The 19,397-nt window shown below is 42.5% G+C and overlaps 1 protein-coding gene across 8 annotated transcripts in view; it reads right to left on the bottom strand.

Moving 5' to 3' along the window:
• The window catches only part of SGK3 (serum/glucocorticoid regulated kinase family member 3), a 112,125-nt gene that overhangs the window by 50,743 nt on the left and 41,985 nt on the right, over positions 1-19,397 (bottom strand). For 2 of the 8 annotated variants that reach the window (XM_019925230.3, XM_019925234.2), the window contains exons 1-3: positions 15,004-15,143; positions 2,060-2,176; positions 501-717 (exon numbers count right to left, since the gene is read on the bottom strand). The exons of 1 other annotated variant lie outside the window; for it this stretch is intronic. In XM_019925230.3, the coding sequence (XP_019780789.1) occupies positions 501-578 (78 nt within the window). In that variant the 5' untranslated portion in view covers positions 579-717; positions 2,060-2,176; positions 15,004-15,143. Of the gene's footprint in view, positions 1-500; positions 718-2,059; positions 2,177-15,003; positions 15,147-19,397 lie in introns of those variants that run through there. 5 more of the 8 variants (XM_073794473.1, XM_019925231.3, XM_019925232.3 and 2 more) reach the window with 5 other exon arrangements.

Here is a 19,397-nt window from a genome sequence, read left to right as displayed (position 1 = left end):
AGTCCTACAGTAGATACCATGGTGATAAAAAGTAAAATTAGAAATGGACTTTACCTTTACGGTGAAAAAATGAGTTAGACTACTCCTTTAAAAATATTTTTAAAATGGAGATAGAAAATGACAAATGTCTTAAGAAAGATACTGTGGAAATTTCAAGACAGTGGTTCTTCACATGGGATCAATGACTTTTGGAGTCCATTGACCCCCTGAGATGTGATGTGTCACAGAACCACACGTATGCACATTTTCTGGTGAGATGGTCTATCAGACAGTTTCACAAGTTTCTCCAAAGGGAGAGGTAAACAGGCAAAACTCTGCACTAAAAAAGGAAATTGTATTCCATTATCGTACACAGAGAAGACTGTGGAGGATATATCATTTGAAAGATAAGTAAAATCTGCAAAGTCTGGGGAGGTCATTCTAGGTTAAGGAAGAACAGCAGAATTGGAAATATTCTCTACGTTCCATTTTGTTCCATATGCTTTACATTACATACTTACAGTAAACCTCTTCTTTTTCTCTCTGTGTTCATCAGAGCTGGGAATGCTTACACTTGGACAGCTTTCCTTGTAGTCCATGGTATAATCCCTTTGAGTTTACTGCCTCAAAAGGACACCAAAAAGTGAGTCCGAAGAAATAGTCAGCAGAGGACAAACACAATTAACTAATCCAAAACATAAAACCTCTTGAGGTAATGTTCAAATTCCATCATGCAACCTTAACCAACAGAAAAAAAAAAAAAATTAGCAAAATGAATTTAAAATACCGTGATTTGCCATTCCTTGCTCACAGAACCCATTTTATGCTTATTCTGCCAGGAATTTACCTTTGATCGTAAGTCTCAGCCCAGGTGAGAAACACAGTTTCTGTTATGTCCCTGTCAATAGCTAAGTCACAATCAAACATTTACGTCCCACCTACCTTCTTTTCTACTAAGAAACTCCCGGAGTTTATACACCATGGCTCATATGGACTAAGGGCTAACTCTCAACCAAAAGGACTCTAGTTTGATGGATTTAAGAGCAGGGTTTTTCAAAGGATGGTTTTCAAGCTTCTAGCATCAAGATGAACAGGTGAAGTTTGCTTCAGATTAGGAACCTGTATGGTAAGCTAATTATTTACCCCCCATTTTACAAGTGAGGCAACTGTCACACAGACAGGTTAAATGATTTGAAGCCAAGCTGTCTGGCTCCAGGGTCCTGACTCTTACCCACTGTGCTAGGCTGCATTTTAACAACTATGGATAATTCTTAGGCACTGGACCCCTGGTCAGAGATATTACAGTAGATCTTCATACAAAACAAATACAATTATGCTAATATTATCATCCCACCCACGGACAAAGGGCTCAAGATGTCACACTGATGTCACCTTTGCTACACACAGTAGCCCACAGTCTCCACTGACACCAAATAATACTTTTTAAAGGGTTAGTCTGCCAGGTTCCCTCGGTGATTAATTTCAGGAAGTCACTGTGACTGATCTAACAGTTGCAAATAAATTATATTCAAGTAACGATTTCAAATATCTATCAGCAGACATCAAATAATCAGGTATAATGAAATTTAATTGATTACAAAGGTGGTTCCTTTGAGATGATTCAAAGCCTACTTTGTTGGATTTGCTGCTGGAAATGCAGTCAGGAAGGATTTATATGCAGTTAAATTAGTTGTTAGAAAACATGGTCCCCTCCTAAGCTTAGGGTGCAGCATTTGTTACAAGTTAGAGTACCCTAGAACCCCAGAAGAGCAGCTTCCCCCCCACCTCCACTAGACCAGGGCACCATCTTGACAAGAGCCTTGTCCTCCAGGCACAGTGCTCTTCTGCTAAGCAATCAGAGCAAGTGGAACCACAGCTCTTCAAAGGCAGGCGAGCCCTGTGCAGGAGCCCCGGGACCCACACCAGCGCACTCTGCTCCATCTGCAGCAGACATGACGGGAGGGTGAAGGTTATGGTGCTACACTAGCCACACCTGTCCCTTGAGAATGTGGATCCAGGGGGTGGCAGGGCCTGCTGGTACTACATTTACGTACGCGCTTGAAAGCCTCCTGTGCCTTACCGTGCGTGGTCCGGAGGAGCAGAACTAAAGGAGAACATCACGCCTCAGGCCTTCCCTATGGAACGGACATTAAGATATGACATTAAGTGGCATCAGGAACAGACGACGGAGAAAGACCTGCGGGGGAAGGATAAGTTGTCCACACAAGGTGCCCAGGGGACATCTCAGCCTACGTGGACAGCAGGCGGTTAAGTGTAGAGCCCAGCACTCAAGGGGCACACTCAAATCTGGGCCAGAAATACCAGTCTGGCAAGAGTGCTAAATGGTCCCCATTTGCCCTTCCAGATCCAACACCACGCTTCTCCCCCCGCCACGGCCCAGAAGACGGGCCTCTGTGGACCTCACACTGAGGCAGCCTGCCTCCTGCCCTTGCCCTCTGGCTTCTGGTTGGGTTCATCCAATGCGAGGCACTAGCAGGAGATGGAAGGGTAGGAGGTATTTAGTTCTCCTCCTCCCTTTCTAACAGGCAGCGGTTTCTCCACCCAAGGCCACAGTCCCCACCAGGTGACCCCTCTCCCACAGCTACAGTTAAAGGCCTGGGAGTAGTACGGCTTCCAAACACTGTTAGAAGGGGTGCTTCACCACGCCCTGCTGCTGCTGCTTCTGTCACCTCTGCCCACAACAGCTTAGTAAATAGTCCCTTTGTTCGAGTCCCTTCAATTACTCAAGTGTGTCACGACTGACGCGGTAACTGCTACCAAGAATGACCCCAGGAAACAGACCCTCAAAAATGGGAGGCATGTTTGATGCATCCTGATAACCTTCCTATAGAGGGAGGGGAGGGGAAACTGATAATCTGGCACATAGTGATACCAAGATCACTCAAACTCCCTGTCCCAGGATGAAGTATAGGTGGTGAGCAAGGTGCTGTAAGTCCAAGTAGATGATGAAAATGTTGATTTCAAAGATTGTGACATGGGCTGCGGCTGCTTCTGATGGTCTTTGAGAATGTGCACCAAGCAAACGACAAATTGAAAGTTATGAATTCCCCAACAGATGAGTGGAAAATCTATGGCTGTTATAAAGGAGTCCTTTTTTCCTAATAGCTGCTAATCTGACAGGGCTAAGGATCAAGCCACAGTTTGAGGATAAGGGCTGCAGAACCAATTAAACATGCAACCCTGCAAAGTCAAATGATCCTAAATCATGGATGCAGGCACCGGGGCAGATACAAACGAGGCTAAGAATGTTGAACTCCACATTCAGCTGAACATGTCTGCTGAAAGCAGCAATTTACAGCCCTCTGAGAAGACGCAGCCTCCTAACCCACCTCCCATAAAACCCTTTCAAGTAGTTTCACAAGGGGATGCCACTTCTCTTCACCACCTACTCCCACTAACCCCTCATGGCCTCCTAACGGGAATTAGGTGCCAAAAGAGCCCGAAAGAAGTTCAAAGCCTACTGAGAGGAGCCTAACATTCACAGGATGTTAGACCAAGGAGGACTGAGTGTAAGATGGCTGTGGCCCTACACACAGCCACAGATGTATCCCACCAAGCTTTCTCCAGACCTTACCTAAGAGGTACCAGCAGCCATTCACAAGGGTGACTGTCCACTGGGGAAAGAGAAATGTGTAGTCTTTCCAAGGGTTACCGGACACTAGCTCTGAACTGACACTAATCCCAGGAGACCTAAAACGTGGTCCACCAGTCAGAGCACCCATCTCACTCCAGAGAGGAGGTGAGAGATAAAGTCAACCCTGGTGTCTCATGGTGGGTCCAAGGGGAGCACGGGCCCATCCTGTGGTTATTTCCCTAGTCCTAGAATTTTAGTGGAAATAGATATACTTAGTAACTGGCCAAATCCCTGCACTGATTCCCTGTTCTGTCATAAAAGCCATTAGGGAAGACAGGGCCACGAAGAAGCCCTTGGAACTCTCCCCCGTTTCCCCACAAAGAAAGCAAACCAATAACTATACCCCATCCCTGGAGAAGCTCACAAACCAGTACCATCATCAAACATTTGAAGGATGCAGGGGCGTTGGTTCCTATTACATCCCCGTTTGGCATGCCTGTTTACCTAGACCAAAGGCAAAAGACCTTAGAGCGTGACTACGGATCACTACGAATTTAACCAGATGGTGATGCCAATCACGCCTGCAATTCCAGATGGGATATTTTTGCTGGAGAAAATAAGCATAACCCCTGACATCTGGTAAGCAGCTACTGACCTGGCAGAGGGTAAGGGGAACGTAAAATAAGTACTAGAAAAAAAAAAGGAATGATTACCAACTTGAGCCAAAAGATTAGCTACAGACGCAGAGACTACAGCAGCTTTGTTTCAGTTTTTTTCTGTTACGTTACACAAAGAACACTAGCAGTGCCTCCATGGGGGAGCACGCATGAACTGGCTGCAGTGACTAGAGGACCTTGTGTTTCCCCTGAGTTAGGAACAGGAGCCTTACACCCAAAGGGTGAGTGAGTACTAACGGACAGAAAGAGGAAGACTGCACTGGATATTCTCTATTTTCCTTTTCAGATCCATCTCCACCCTGCTCCACACCCCAGGGCACCAACCTCTAAAGCCTGCACCCCACAGGCTCCCTTGCCCTCTAGCTGCTGGTTGATTTCATCCAGAGAGGCACTGGCAGGACATGGGGTGGAAAGAAAGGGATCAAGAAACAGAATTCCTCACCCTGCTCCCTCCTGGGTAGGCTGCTGCTTGGCACTTGCTGCGTTCCTCTCTGTAAGGCCAAAGCTTCTGTCAGGAGATCCTTTCTCCTTTCTCCTATGACTACAAATTGTACAGATGTACAGTTCTCTACCTCGGGTCCTTGGACACGTTTAAATTATCTGAGCCTCAGTTTCCTAATCTAGGAAGTGAAGCTAGCAACCCTTCATATGGTTGTTTTAAGGATTCGAGATGAGTGTAAAAAACCCAGCACTGCACAGGCAGTCAATAAACTGAATCAAATACATTAACAACTTGTTTCAAATTTGTTTTTATTCCTTCATTCAACAAACACTTATTAAAGCTTTCACTATGCATTAAGCAACAGAAAAACAAAGATAAAATTCTGCTTGCAGGGAACTTACCTAATGCGGTTGAATGATAAGCAATATAGAACCTTCAATAGTTGGCTAAGTATGATTTTAGATGTATGCATGGTACACTCTGAGAGCACAGAAAAGGGACACAGATGCAGACTGTCATGTATCCTCAGTCTTGCTAAAAATAAAGCCAAGCAGGTATGGGAGCAGAAGTTTGAAAGATATCACACTTGTTTGCCTCAATTTTCTCTGGAAAAACGAGCTAAAGTCATAGGTTGGAAATGAATATATTGCTGTGAAGAAAAACGTAGAAAGATTAAATCACTTGCCCTAGCTAGTATCCAGCAAATAGGCAATAGAGCTAGGGTTCAAATCAAATCTGTTCAACTCCAAAATATATATGTATTAGTTTGCTATTCCACATTGTCTCTCCTTAAGAAAGATTTTCCTTTCCTTCAAACTAAATCAAACTGGCAACCTAACAATATTTAACATTGAGTGGCTAAGCAAGATTATAAACCAGACTGTGCTTTACTTGTATCAATCTGATTGCTCCTCACAACAGCCCCACTGAGAGGAAACCCAGCAGAAAATGAAGCATAAAAAGATGAAGTAGGGCTTCCCTGGTGGCACAGTGGTTGCGAGTCCGCCTGCCGATGCAGGGGACATGGGTTCGTGCCCCGGTCCGGGAAGATCCCACATGCCGTGGAGCGGCTAGGCCCGTGAGCCATGGCCGCTGAGCCTGCGCGTCGGGAGCCTGTGCTCCGCAATGGGAGAGGCCGCAGCGGTGAGAGGCCCGCGTACCGAAAAAAAAAAAAAAAAAGATGAAGTAACCCACCCCAGGTAGTGGAGTCAGGATTTGAACCAGCAGTGGTCTGACTTTACGACCTTTACCCATTATACCACACTGCCTCTCCAACATATATATGCTCTAAAGAGTCCTCTGGAAAGCAATGAAGAAGGTTCATAGATGTTATTTTTAAGTGGTCAGAAGTAAAATTTTGAAAAAGCAACCCTATTACTGTAAATTTAAGGTATATTTATTCTGTAAAACTGAAGCAATTAAAATTCTGCAAAATCATCCAGTGGCCAGGCAGCCCAATAAAACAGAATGAGAAGAGGACTGATGTAAGAATCCCACACTAAGAAAGAACAGAACAAAAAGCTGTGTTCACGTGGGAATAAAAGTTGGGACTTTTGGGCAGGTTCATAGGTATGCAGGGCTTTTCAAAGAGGAACCAGAAAAGAATCTGCCTTCACTCTGCTGGAGAGTCACAAGATAATCTTGTACATTGGTTCCCAGGAGCAGCTGGCTTGCCTAGGGGTAGATCACATGGCTCTAAGGAGACGTAGTTCAGATACTAACCCAGAAAGGAAGAGCTAACCTTAACATCCAGCTAATGAAATAACTCAGACAAGCCCAACATAACAAAAAGAAGTGGGTCAGATGAGGATAGAACTTTCAGAAGCCAGCTGGATCTTAGGAGTGAGAGTGCTTGGCAAAGATAATGTAACAGCTAGTAAATATTGTATTTATAGTGGTTCTCAACAGGGGAACATTTGGCAATGTCCAGAGACATTTTTGGTTGTCACAGCTTGGGCGGCTGCTAGTAGCTACATGTCAAGGATCATGCTAAGCATCCTACAATGCACAGGACAATGCCTACAACAGAAAATGACCTGGCTCAAAACGTCAGTACTGCTGAGGCTGAGAAACTAACATTTACTGAGTACTAACACCAGGCATCGTTTTATGTAACACATCACTTACTCCTCACAGAAGTGTCATTATTCCCATTTTACAGATGAAGAAACCTAGGCTATCAGCTCCACATCCTCACACAGCTTTGGGTGGCAGCACTGTGAAGTGAACATGGCTCTGACCCAAGAGCCCAGTGTGAACATGCTGCCTCTCAATTTCCTATGGTACTGCTGCATACACCCCATTCTTCTAAATCACCTCTGGAGAAACAAACTGATGGGAAGGGAGCACCAAGTGTCCATTAGCAACTGGGTTATAGAAAGAGACACGCATAGGAAAAGCAGCTTTCAACTCGGCCACCAGGAGGGGTCAGTGCAGCACAGAGTGTCAGGAGTGCTGCTGAAGACATCACCCATCAACATCTAACCAACGGCTTAGTACAGAGCACGCTGGGGTGGGGTGGGGGGTCCCATCACAAGGACGATCAAGGGCTAAATTATGAAATAAAGACAGTACAAAAAGGGATGCTACCACAGGATTTTTTAAAGCATTAATAGATTTATATTTTTAATTTGGGGCCTGTAAAAAGTAGAAATATGAAAAAAAAGAAATTTCATGATAGAAAACTGTCCAAATTCATGTTATATTAAAATTTTTTTGATAAATATTGATTAAAATAGATGGATATTAGTTAAGGATTTCTTTTTTTTTAAAGAATTTTCCCCTTCATTACCATGCCCATCTTCTTGTCCCTTGTATGCAATTATTGTCCTGGATTTTGTCCATCTTTGTTTCAGACAGCCAAAAAAAAAAAAAATGTTCATAAGAAAGTCAAAAGATTCTTCTGCTTTTCCCTCTAAAATATAAGCAGAGACATTCTTAACTCCATTTCCTTCACAATCATGAAGACTGTTTGGTACTGACTAGTGGACTCTACCCAAATTACAAGGTAGATACTTTTATAATTATCAGTATCCACTCAACTAATATGGCAGAGAAGGGTCAGTGATCCATACCAAAGCACAAAGGGAAATTAAGAACAATCCTGTTCCAAAAGGAAGGCACAGGCCTAGAAGAGCTACAGATCTTCTTCATCCAGGGGGACAGCACTGGATGCTGTGTGTTTGGAAACAAGGATCCAAAGGAGGGAGCCGACAGAGACAGTCGAGGAAGAGACAAAAGAAAATCTATGCACAGGCTTTGGGCATGGCATGGGGACTGGTATGAGAAATGGGAGATGGGGACTGACCCAGAGAATAAGAAAAAGAATTGGGGGTGGGATGAGGGCAGGAATTATTCCCTAGGAGGGTACAGGTCAAGCAGATAGGTTTCATTTTAAACTATATTAAAAGCACCTTCCCAGGACACTCTTACCCCAAGCTAACTGGTTACTTTATTGAAAGTTTACTGTAACAGTACATAATCTGTATCTGTTTATTTCCCCCTCACAGAATACCAGCTCCAAATATATCTGAAATGTTTCAAGAGAAACAAAGCACATCTTTGTCACATCTGTAAATTAAGTTCATTGCAGAAGAGGTGAAAATTCTAACAGGATCTGCCAATGGAAGATACACAGTAACCTTCCCACACATAGCACATGATGAATCCGTTACAACTTTTCCTGTTTTCCTTCCTTACTCCTATATCCTTTCTCTAATTCCCACCCCACCCCCTCTTTGATTTCTCTCTCATTCTGTATTCACAAAGCAGTCCTAGTTTTTCGTAGGTTTATTGTATCTCTTACTTGAGACATCTTTTATTTATCCTAATTCTCGATAAAGAAAAGTGATATAAGAATCAGAAATAAAATCTGTGCAAAATATCCAATGAGGAGGCACAATATAGAATAATCTGCACCCAACAATTTGATAGGACTGTTCCAGAATCTGGACAAAAGTTATGTGAGTCTGTTGGTTTTCTGAAACTGGCTGCATTTTATTAAAGACATCTGAGGAAGGGACTGAGTGAGGTGGAAGTAACTGCTGACAGTCCGTTGTTCTCCAATACTAAAATCTAAACTGCCAGGAGAAACAGGAAGGCCTGAAACTTACCGCAACTAACATGCCCCTCTGCTGGTTCCAGAACAACAGGGCAAGGGTGTAACTGCAGCAGCAATGCTCTGCTCTACTCTCCTTGGCCTCCCAAGGCCACCATCTTGGGTTCCCCATCACCAGAACGCCTGCCCTACTTCCAGCTTCCCAAGCTTTCCCACTGAGAGGCACACTACCACATAGAACACTTCCAAGGATGACTCCCTGGGGGACTGTGATCACTGGCAGAGAGATGGGGGGATGGTTGACTACACGAGGCAAAAGAAAAGTGAAGGGGGGATTCACATGGAACCACCAGTGGCAAAATACTGCAGGCCACAGGAAGCCTAGGGTAAAGCTGCTTCTGACTGGGGAGGTTGGGACAATTCAGATTGAGGAGGTATCAAAAAATCCAAAAAACAAAAACCTAACTAAAAAAAAAACCCCACAAAAAAAACAATCACCATCACATCTCACAGTCTCTTGGGAGCACCTCCAACCTGGGATCTCTGCTCTGTCCTAACCCCCTTCCAATCCATTCTTCCCACAGCAGACAGAGTGATTTTTTAAAATCACTGTAAATCTGATAATTTCACACCTTTGCTTAAGCTCTTTCCAGAATCACCAATTTCTCCCCCTTTACTAGATCAATTCATTACTATACATACTAATATGCTAAAATATCTTAATAAAATTCTCCCTAAAAATACAGATTGATTTATTTAACAGATACTTACACAGTGCTTACCATGTACTACAGATATGTAATTAGTCTATGCCCCAACTTTCATTATTTACATGAATGATCCTATCTGATAACACCCTTAACGAAGGCATTTTATAAACAAGGAAAACTCAGGGTAAACACAGGTGTATAACAGGGTGATATGGATACTTTACTTCAAAGCAAATATTTGCTTTCAAGATTCTGCTTCTGACAGTAAAACTTCACTGGTTAGCACATTAGAAGAAATTTCCCAAAGGACAAAATTTACAACCAATTACAAATTCAAATTATCATACACTTTAAGTATAAGCTGTAGTATGTTAGCTTTAAATCCTGACCTACGTTAGCTGTTGTCAGTAAAGATAATATGCAGAATTTTACCTTAAAGTTTTAACATTTCAAAAATTAGGACTTAACCCAATCAAATATGGGCGGAAGATCTAAGTAGACATCCCTCCAAAGAAGACATACAAATGGCCAAAAAGCACATGAAAGGATGTTCAACATCACTAATTATTAGAGAAATGCAAATCAAAGCTACAATGAGGTATCACATTACACCGGTCAGAATGGCCATCATCAAAACATCTACAAACGATAAATGCTGGTGAGGGTGTGGAGAAAAGGGAACCCTCCTACACCGCTGGTGGGAATGTAAATTGGTACAACCATTATGGAGAACAGTATGGAGGTTCCTTAAAAAACTAAATGCAGAACTATCATATGATCCAGCAATCCCACCCCTGGGCATATATCCGGAGAAAACCGTAATTCGAAAAGATACATGCACCCCAATATTCACTGCAGCACTATTTACAATAGCCAAGACATGGAAGCAACCTAAATGTCCATCAAGAGAGGAGTGGATAAAGAAGATGTGGTACATTTATACAATGGAATATTACTCAGCCATAAAAAAAGAATGAAATAATGCCATTTGTAGCAACATGGATGGACCTACAGATTGTTATACTGAGTGAAGTAAGTCAGACACAGACAAATATATGACATTGCTTACATGTGGAATCTAAAAATCGTACAAATGAACTTATATATAAAACAGAAATAGAGTCACAGATGTAGAAAACAAGCCTATGGCTACCAGCAGGCAAAGAGGGGGGGATAAACTGAGAGACTGAGATTGATATATACACAGTACTATATATAAAATAGATAACTAATAAGTACCTACAGGGAACTCTACTCATTACTCTGTAATGACCTATATGGGAAAATAATCTATAAGAGTGGATATATGTATATGTATAACTGATTCACTTTGCTGTACACCTGAAACTAACACAACATTGTACATTAACTATACACCAATAAAAATTATTTTTAAAAATCCACAAAAATTAGGATTTATATACATATATTTTTTCCCTACCAACTCTTTCCTGTCAACAGAAACTGCAGATTCATTCCAGGAATGGTAAAATAAATTTAGATGATACTTGTAAGAAAATAAATTAGGCTAATGGGTGCCCTAGAATGGGAAAACCCCAGTTGAGGTTTGGGAGGCAAAAGAAAAGAAAAGAGAATTAAATTGCAGAAGTGTCTACACAAGTTCCTGAAACAAGTTTTAATTTATTAGAAAAAAATCACAAGTAAAATAAAAGCATTCACTCAACTGGAATATGTGCAAGCGTATGTTTATAATGAAATGAAGCAAAACATAGTAAACCAAATGCTGATAGAAGACTTAATAAAACTGAAAGCTTCAACAAGAGACAATTCAAGCATCTTATATCTATCACCTTTCTCTGAAGAGTTAAAAGCTTCTGGCATATATCTTCTTCCATATATCCAGAAAATAAATGACGAAAGAAATACGAACATTTTATTAAACAATGAAGGGAAAGAAGGTAAACTATTCTCCACAGATCAGAAAAAGGAAGAGAATGTTCAGTCTTACCAGCTCAGAAAACAAAGGGAGACAGTATTATTCGTGCCTAGAGATGCAAAAACAAAATAACGCTTAGGAATAATTCCTCACAAGAAAATCCAAAGCTGCAGATGGCTCCATGAAGTCTGTCTTGTCCTAATGGTTTTCTGAGTGAGTTTATGTATTTTTAAAAATTAATTAATTAATTAATTTTTTGGCTGCGTTGGGTCTTTGTTGCTGCGCCCGGGCTTTCTCCAGTTGCGGCGAGCTGGCGCTACTCTTTGTTGCGGTGCGCGGGCTTCAGCAGTTGTGGTTTTCAGGCTCTAGAGAGCACAGGCTCAGTAGTTGTGGCCCACAGGCTTAGTTGCTCCACGGCATGTGGGATCTTCCCGGACCAGGGCTTGAACCCGTGTCCCCTGCATTGGCAGGCGGATTCTTAACCACTGTGCCACCAGGGAAGCCCTGTGTATATTTTTTAAACTTGTGCCTGTCCACCTTCGTGGATGTTGGGTTTGTTGCTCTCCCTGTACTTACTCCCTTCTAAAATCCAGACCTCAATAACTTCATTGGAATCTTTTTAGGACTGAATTTCACCTGCCTTCTTCCTGAAGTGTCCATATTGTAGAAATGATGGTTGAGGCTCAATATTTAATGACTTAAAGACCCATTAAGGAGAACTTTAAGTTCACTTTTATTTAAAAAACAAATAAGTGGGTGCATATCTTATTTTTCCTCAAAAAAGTAACTGGAATTTGTGTGTGCATGCTTTCTGTCCTCCAGGAGCTTATATGTAGCAAAAAAGAAAAGACAAATGCCCAAAGAATTACAATTCAAGGTAGAGTGTGATAAGTTCTTAAAAAGGCATGAAAAGTCACTAGAATTCAGAGGAAAGCAATACCACATCCAACTGAACCTATCTAGGTATTTGGGGTAGTGGTAACATGTAAGGGAGGTTTTGAAGCCTGGACACTCAAAAACAGAAAGAGCAGCATAAGTTCTCGGTACAAACAGGTTAACAGTCATTAGTCTTATTTGTCTGAATTCCTGCCTACTTGGGGGAAAAGACGGACTCATTAATAAAAAGAGAGAAAGAAACTGTCATGAAGCAACCTTGGGATTTTACAGGGTATTACCATTAAAGCCTTATTTTACTTTCACATTTACAAGCATAAGTTGGAAATCACTGTTCTTATATACAGGAGATAGTGACTGGAAAAGTGGATTTGAGATCATGTTGCAGAGAACTCTGAATGCCAGATTTCTCACTCTGGATTTCATTCTGCAGATAAGAATGTGAAGGCAAACGAAAAGGGAGCTGGTAGAGCTGTAGGTGTAGAGAAGGAAATGAAATGGAGGAGCGCCTGAAGAAATGGGAACTTGGTAACTACTGGAATGGCAGGTTTGCAAAAAACTGGAGAAGTCAGTAGCTATTTGCACATGGAGTGCCAAGTAGAAAGAGGACTTAACGTTGCCTCAAGGTTTTATTCCTGGGTAACAGGAGAAATAACCAGAAATGGGGAGAGGGTGGAGCAGGGCAAAATGAATTGTGAATTGGCTTAAGTACTTACTAGCCCTAGTTGGAAATGTCTGCATGTGACACTCTCTGGTGCCAGTCATTGTTTCCAGGCGCTTAGAGTACAGCAGTGAACACAACAGGCAAGCACCCTGCCCCCGTGGAACTTACCATCTAGTGGCAGACAAGAGATAATAGACAAATAGATAAATAGACAAATACATATTACAGGAAGAGTAAGGTTGTATGGCATTTTAAATAGGAGGCTCTGACTGAGATAGTAACATCTGAACAAACACCTACAGGTGAGGGAGTGGCCTCTACAAGGGGCCAGGGAAGAGTCAGCAACTAACAGACAAATATCTCCAAATGATTTCACTCCATGATGCTTTTGAAGTTAGCAGCAACTGCAACATATCTCTTACAGGAGGGGACCCAGTCCTATTTCCTTGGGCTAGCATTCCATGCCTATCTTACCCAATCAAGAAAACTTCACTAATAACACAATGATAACAAACTGCCTAGAAGGTCAATTTGTTTATACTGGCTGTTCACATTCCCTACATGAGAGAAAAGGACTGCATAAAACAACAAAACCAAAGCACTGTTAGAACATGTTTGTACAAAGCTTAAGAAGACAATCCTCTTGTTCTCAAAGCAATCATTGATGTAGCAACTTTCAGACTTGTGATTTAAATCAAAGGTGCTGAAGAATGATTATGAATCATGCAGTTAAGCTACCAAGCAGGATGTTGCTGAGAGAAAAATTATTCACAGCGCCATAAAACTGTCAAAAATAAAACTAGTACTATTATCAACACAAGAAGTAATATCATCCTTTGCTTTTATAATTTGTTGCTCAGCAGAGCTGAATTCTGGTCTAAGCCCTGTCATTTATTGGTTTTGGGTTTTTGGGCCTCATCCTTATTTATAAAGGGCAGCCCATCTGATTTTTCAGATTCCTTTCAATTCTGAGTTTCCATGTGACAGGTTACGATTCTTATGATGTTTATTTAGTTTATGTATTTGGGTACTCTGGTTTACCTCATTTTGCAATAATATTACAAATAAGCACCCACCCAAAATAGTACAACTTGTAAGTTCTGTATAAAGTGATATGAACTTCTTTTTAAGCACCAGAGCTTGGTGCTTAAAATGAGGCTACACTCACTGGAAAAGTGCCGCCTTTCTTCATGCCTCTTTCAGAACAATCTTCAAGACTGAGGTTTCTGTATCATTTGAGAGTGGCTTTGATTTGGAGCAAGGTAGGTGGATCACGTCTCTAGTACAACAGAAGAGTAATGAGACCTTTTCCAGTGGGACTCAGTCTTTGAATACTGTTCCAAAGGAATCCCCAAGCAACAGCTCTGCAGAAGGTTTTTCTTTCTGCAGCTTTGAAGATTAATGCCCATCTGACTGCATAATAAAGAAAACAGCCAAAGTTATTGTGGACTATGAGGCAGACACTAAGTAGTAACTCATTTAATCCTCATAAAAATCCTATAAGGCTGCATCTCTTCTTATTCTCATTTTTCATATGCAGAAGCAAAGTCATAGAGAAGTTAAGCAAATTGCCCAAGTTTTCACAATTAATAAGGAGATTCAAAGCCTGCTCGCTTAATCTCTACAATCCACTGCCTGTGTAAACCCTGATGTCCTTGTTTAAATAACAGTCCCATTACCAGTCGCACTCTTCCTGCAATCTGAATAATAACACGAAGTCAAAATAAAGCCGCATCGTAAGTTCACTACCGAGTTTCTCCTCCAGTCCTGAACCACAAACCAGAAATGTATTTTAAAGAATACAAAGTCTCTGGAGTACCTGAGGTCTCTCGAGATTTGTGTGGTGCGTGGAGAGGGGGTGCTTCCCGGAACTAATGAGGTGAACAAGTGCTGCAAAACTAGAGCCCGACCCGGACTCCCTCACTCGGGGTACTCACGCCACGCGGCCGCCAGCCAGCGCCCTGCGCTCCTACTCCGCGCGGAAGTGGCACCGGGGCCCGTCCGGCCAAACCACACCTGCCTCAGGCGCGCGTCCGCGGGGTGCCTCCACCTGGCCCACGCGGCGCAAGGCCCCCTGCCCATACTTACCTTCGGGGACCCACGCCCGGCGTGTGGCGAGCGGGAAGCTCCGCCACAGCTACGCCACACTCCACCGGGTTCCACGCCGCGCCTCGCGCCCCCAGCCGCGCCGCGCTCCCTACCCGGGCCAGACCTCCGGGCCCCGACCCCCGCGGCAGGGCCCGCCCCCACCAATCAACGGCGCTGTCTGGGCCGCTGGCCCCGCCCAAAGCGTGGAGGCAGGGCTTTTGCTCACTCAGCTCCGCCCCCGGCTCGCTCCGGGGTCTGTGCTTCCGACAGAAGCTGTAGGCAAGGGTGCCGCTGGGAACGGCCTGCGGATGTGTGACCCCGAGGGAGGAAGGGCTGGATGCAAGCAGAGGGAAGGGATAAAAGGAGAGAGACAGCCGTTGGGGTAAGAGGAAGAAAGTCTTGGGAAGGGGAAGAGAAGTCACTCTCCCCGGGTTCCAGCTAAGGTGTAGGACTGGGTGAGACATCTTAAAATAACGGCGTTCACTTAGGGCACTGACTAATCTCATTGTCTTCGGGCAGGGCAGGAGTCACACACGGATTCTGGGTTCCATGCGTGAGAAGTCACAGGGAATGGGGTTTAGAGGGGCAAAGAAAGGAAGTAATTCCTTTACTGATCTCCACCACACAGCCTCTTTGTTTTAAAAATTGTGGAAAGGACTCCCAGTAAGAATCCTCACTCCAGACTTAAATAAACGTTAATCATTCCCTCTCCCTTCAAACAGCTCCCCTCAGACAACTTTTCAAGAGAGCAGACCTGAGTTTGTCATTAATGCCCATAGGGTACGACTGCAAGGTTTGCGACGGCGTGTATGGATAGAGAAAAAAATCAGACTACTGGAAAGGAATTATCGTAACTATTAATTTATTTGATTTGGGAAGGTGAAAAACGATTTGAGGAATCAAGTCAATAACTAATTGAATTATGGTGGGGAAAACACAAGACTCACTTTGCCAGCAAGCAGGATTGATACACAGTAACCTTTGCTAGAAGAATTTCAGAATATAATGCCAAGAGGCCAGCCTAGCTGTGTGGCCTGAAAGAAAGTCACAATAAGGAAGTCCTCGATTTCCTTATCTGTAAAATGAAGAGATTAGGCCAGGTGCCCTCATGATCTCTAAATGCCCTTCCTCACTCCACGTCATCCTGCCAGGTTCAACAATTAAAGGAGGAGGACCACAGGAAAAGCGCTGTCCAGTCGGGAGCCACACAGAGAAATCGGGAATTTTCAGAAAAAGCCTCAGGGATCTCTGGTATCATTTCATTCAAGCTCTCCTCTCTGACTTTTCTATTTGTGATAATAATAACTCTCTACTCCTAGCTCAAAACTTCAGGCTCTTCTTCCCACTCAATCCTCACATTTAGTCACTAGGTCTTTGGTTTTCTCCATTACAGGGTCTCTGCAATGACCCTTCTCATTTTCACTGCCATCTCTGTGCAAAATACAAATTCAAAGAACTCAGAATCTTGCATCTGACCCCTACCTACTTTTTCTACCTAATCTCCAACCACTCTCTGTGTACACATTTGTCTGACAGACTGTCTCCTCACTGTACAGTATCCACAATGTACAGCCAACACTCCTTGCCGCTGCCGCTGCAAACTTACAGCCACTGCTTCTCCACTCAGAATACCTCTCCTCAGTCCTAGCTACCTGTTGGGACTATGATAGCTCAGCTCAGGGACCTCTCTATGCAATAAAACTGCTATAATGCTTAGAATCTGTACTGCTCCACTTGGCACTTAGCAAGAACTACCTTGTTTTGTTTTCTCTCTTATTTATCATATTTATCTTCAAAACTAAACCATAAGCTACTCACTGGATGTGCTCAGGTTCCAGCCAATCCAGGAAGAAAAGCTATTTTCAATATCTCAAAAACCCTAAAAGAAATTATACGTTCATCAGCAATTAGGCTATCCAGGTTACCACAACAGCAAGATTCTGTTTTTGTCTGAAATTTTACTGAAGTAACACCAATTACTTCAAGCGAACAAAAGCTTTGATGGAAAAAAAAATTATAGTCACATATTATTATATGTGACTGATTCAAAAAACAGGAAAATAAGTTATCATTAAATAAGACTTGTTTTGAAGACTACATCTTTGAGATTCATGGAGGAACATAAAAATAAAAAGTAACCTACGCATTCTTTGTCACCCCATTGCCCAAACAGGTGATAAACCCATAGTAAGTGCTTAAAAATATATTCATCTGACTATGGTTATTTTCCGTTTTCCTTAAGTCCCCTCTCTCCCTTGCTGTAATTAAAATACTGGTCTTTTCTTTTTCATGCAAATAAAATTGTTGGAGTTTCCCCTTCTAATTCCAAATAAACTTTCAAGAATAAGATAAACAAGAATCACTCAGTACTTCTTGGAGTTGGACTAGAAAGGTTTTTAGTGTTCCAGAAATAAACCCTCGAGTCACAGTAAATTGCCTGTGTTAGGGGGCCCTACATACTATTAAGATCTTTAGAAAGTAAAATTTCCTTAACTGCAACCTTGCCGAAATGACACAAGTAGAAGCAGAACCAAGTTTGCAGAATGACTACCAAGTAAGAGTGAAAACTGATTTGCAATCTATCAATGGCTCCTTGTGTTTTGAAAATGTCACTGGCATGTTTAAAGGAAGCCCCAGAGCTCTGAGGTCTGGCCCAAACAATCTATAAAGCACTAGTCACAGCAAACCTTTCTAATATTCTGGAGATTTAAGAAGTATTAAATAGGCAGACTAAACAATAGTCACACTTCATTTTACAGAGTGGTTATACCAGAGGCTTTTGGTTAAAGACTCTTGGAACTTTTCCTCTCCTCAAAGTGTGAGGTGACTATTAAGAATAGAGCCTTGAGGGAACTTCTGAATCCAGCCAAGATGGAGTAACAAGAACCATATTTGCCCTCCCACCTAAACCAACAACAACAAAAAAGAGCCAGACAAAATAAATAAAACAACACTTTTTAAGATATTAGATGTCAGGCAGTAAAGGAGAGTGATCCCTCAGGGATGGGAAATGAAGAAGGTTTACCCCAGCTTACTACCTTCAGAGACATTACAGGCCATGACATAGGAAAGGGGAATCGCAGGAGAGCCCAGCAGATTCCCTGAGCTGAGGAGACGGAGCTGTGAGTTCAGGGAGAACAAGATGGTTGGAGTTCACAGGACAAAGTATGGGAGACATAACAACAGAGGATCCCAGGATCTGCAAAGGGTCCTCCTCCTCAAGAATTCAACAGAGTTGATCAGTGCATGCATGTGAGGAAACTACCCAAGGCTGAGGAAAGAACAAACCATTGAAAGCATGAGAAGGCACAGTACTGGGCACTCGCAGAGGGACAGGAATAGTGGCTGTTCACACCAGGCTGACTAGAAAACCTCCCAATTCAATGAGGAGAGTACTCAGAAAGGTCCTGCCTTAGTACTGGAGAGTAATTAGCCCTAGACTAAATGCAGTTTGGATGCCACCAAAAAAATAAAAGATCTGAAAGAATCAAACTATTTTAAAGCAATTTAACTGCATCTGAAGTTAAAATTCAAACATCTTTACAGGAATACAAAAATATTCAGCACCCAACAAGATAAAATTCACAATATCTGCCATTCAATCAAATATTACAAGGCACAGCAAGACGCAGGAAAATATGACCAATAATGAGAAAAACCAATCACTGAAACTAACCAACAACTGACACAGATGTTAGAACTAGCAGACAAGGACATTAAAACAGTTATTACAATGGTAATATACTTAAAAAATTAAGTAGAGACAAGGAAGGTAAAAAATTTCTAAATCCAACTTCTACAGATGAAAACAATCTCTGAGGTGAATAATACATTGGGTGGGATTAACAGAAGAGTAGACATTGAAAAGGAAAGGATTGGTGAGCTTGAAGACACACAACAGAAACTTTCCAAAATGAACTATACAGAAAAAAAGAAAAGAGAATCAATGAGCCATGGGACAAGTTCAAGCAGCCAAATATAATTGTAATTAGAGTCCCTGAAGGAGGGTTGGGGAAGGAGATCAGAAAAGACGTGTGAAGAAATATGACTGGTATTTTTCAAAATTTGATGAAAATTATAAACCCACAGATCTGACAAGCTGAATTAACCCAAACACTAGGAACATGAAGAAAACTATACCAAGACATTTCATTTTTAATTTTTTTTTTTTTTTGCGGTACGCGGGCCTCTCACTGCTGTGGCCTCTCCCATTGCGGAGCACAGGCTCCGGACGCGCAGGCCCAGTGGCCACGGCCCATGGGCCCAGCCGCTCCGCGGCACGCAGGACGCTCCCGGACCGGGGCACGAACCCGTGTCCCCCGCATCGGCAGGTGGACTCTCAACCACTGCGCCACCAGGGAAGCCCCCAAGACATTTCATAATGAAATTATTAA

Source organism: Tursiops truncatus, chromosome 17, assembly GCF_011762595.2.
Source record: "Tursiops truncatus isolate mTurTru1 chromosome 17, mTurTru1.mat.Y, whole genome shotgun sequence".
In the NCBI taxonomy this organism is placed as follows: domain Eukaryota; kingdom Metazoa; phylum Chordata; class Mammalia; order Artiodactyla; family Delphinidae; genus Tursiops; species Tursiops truncatus.
Note: the sequence above shows the minus strand (reverse complement) of the source record. Positions and strands in the feature narration are given on the sequence as shown.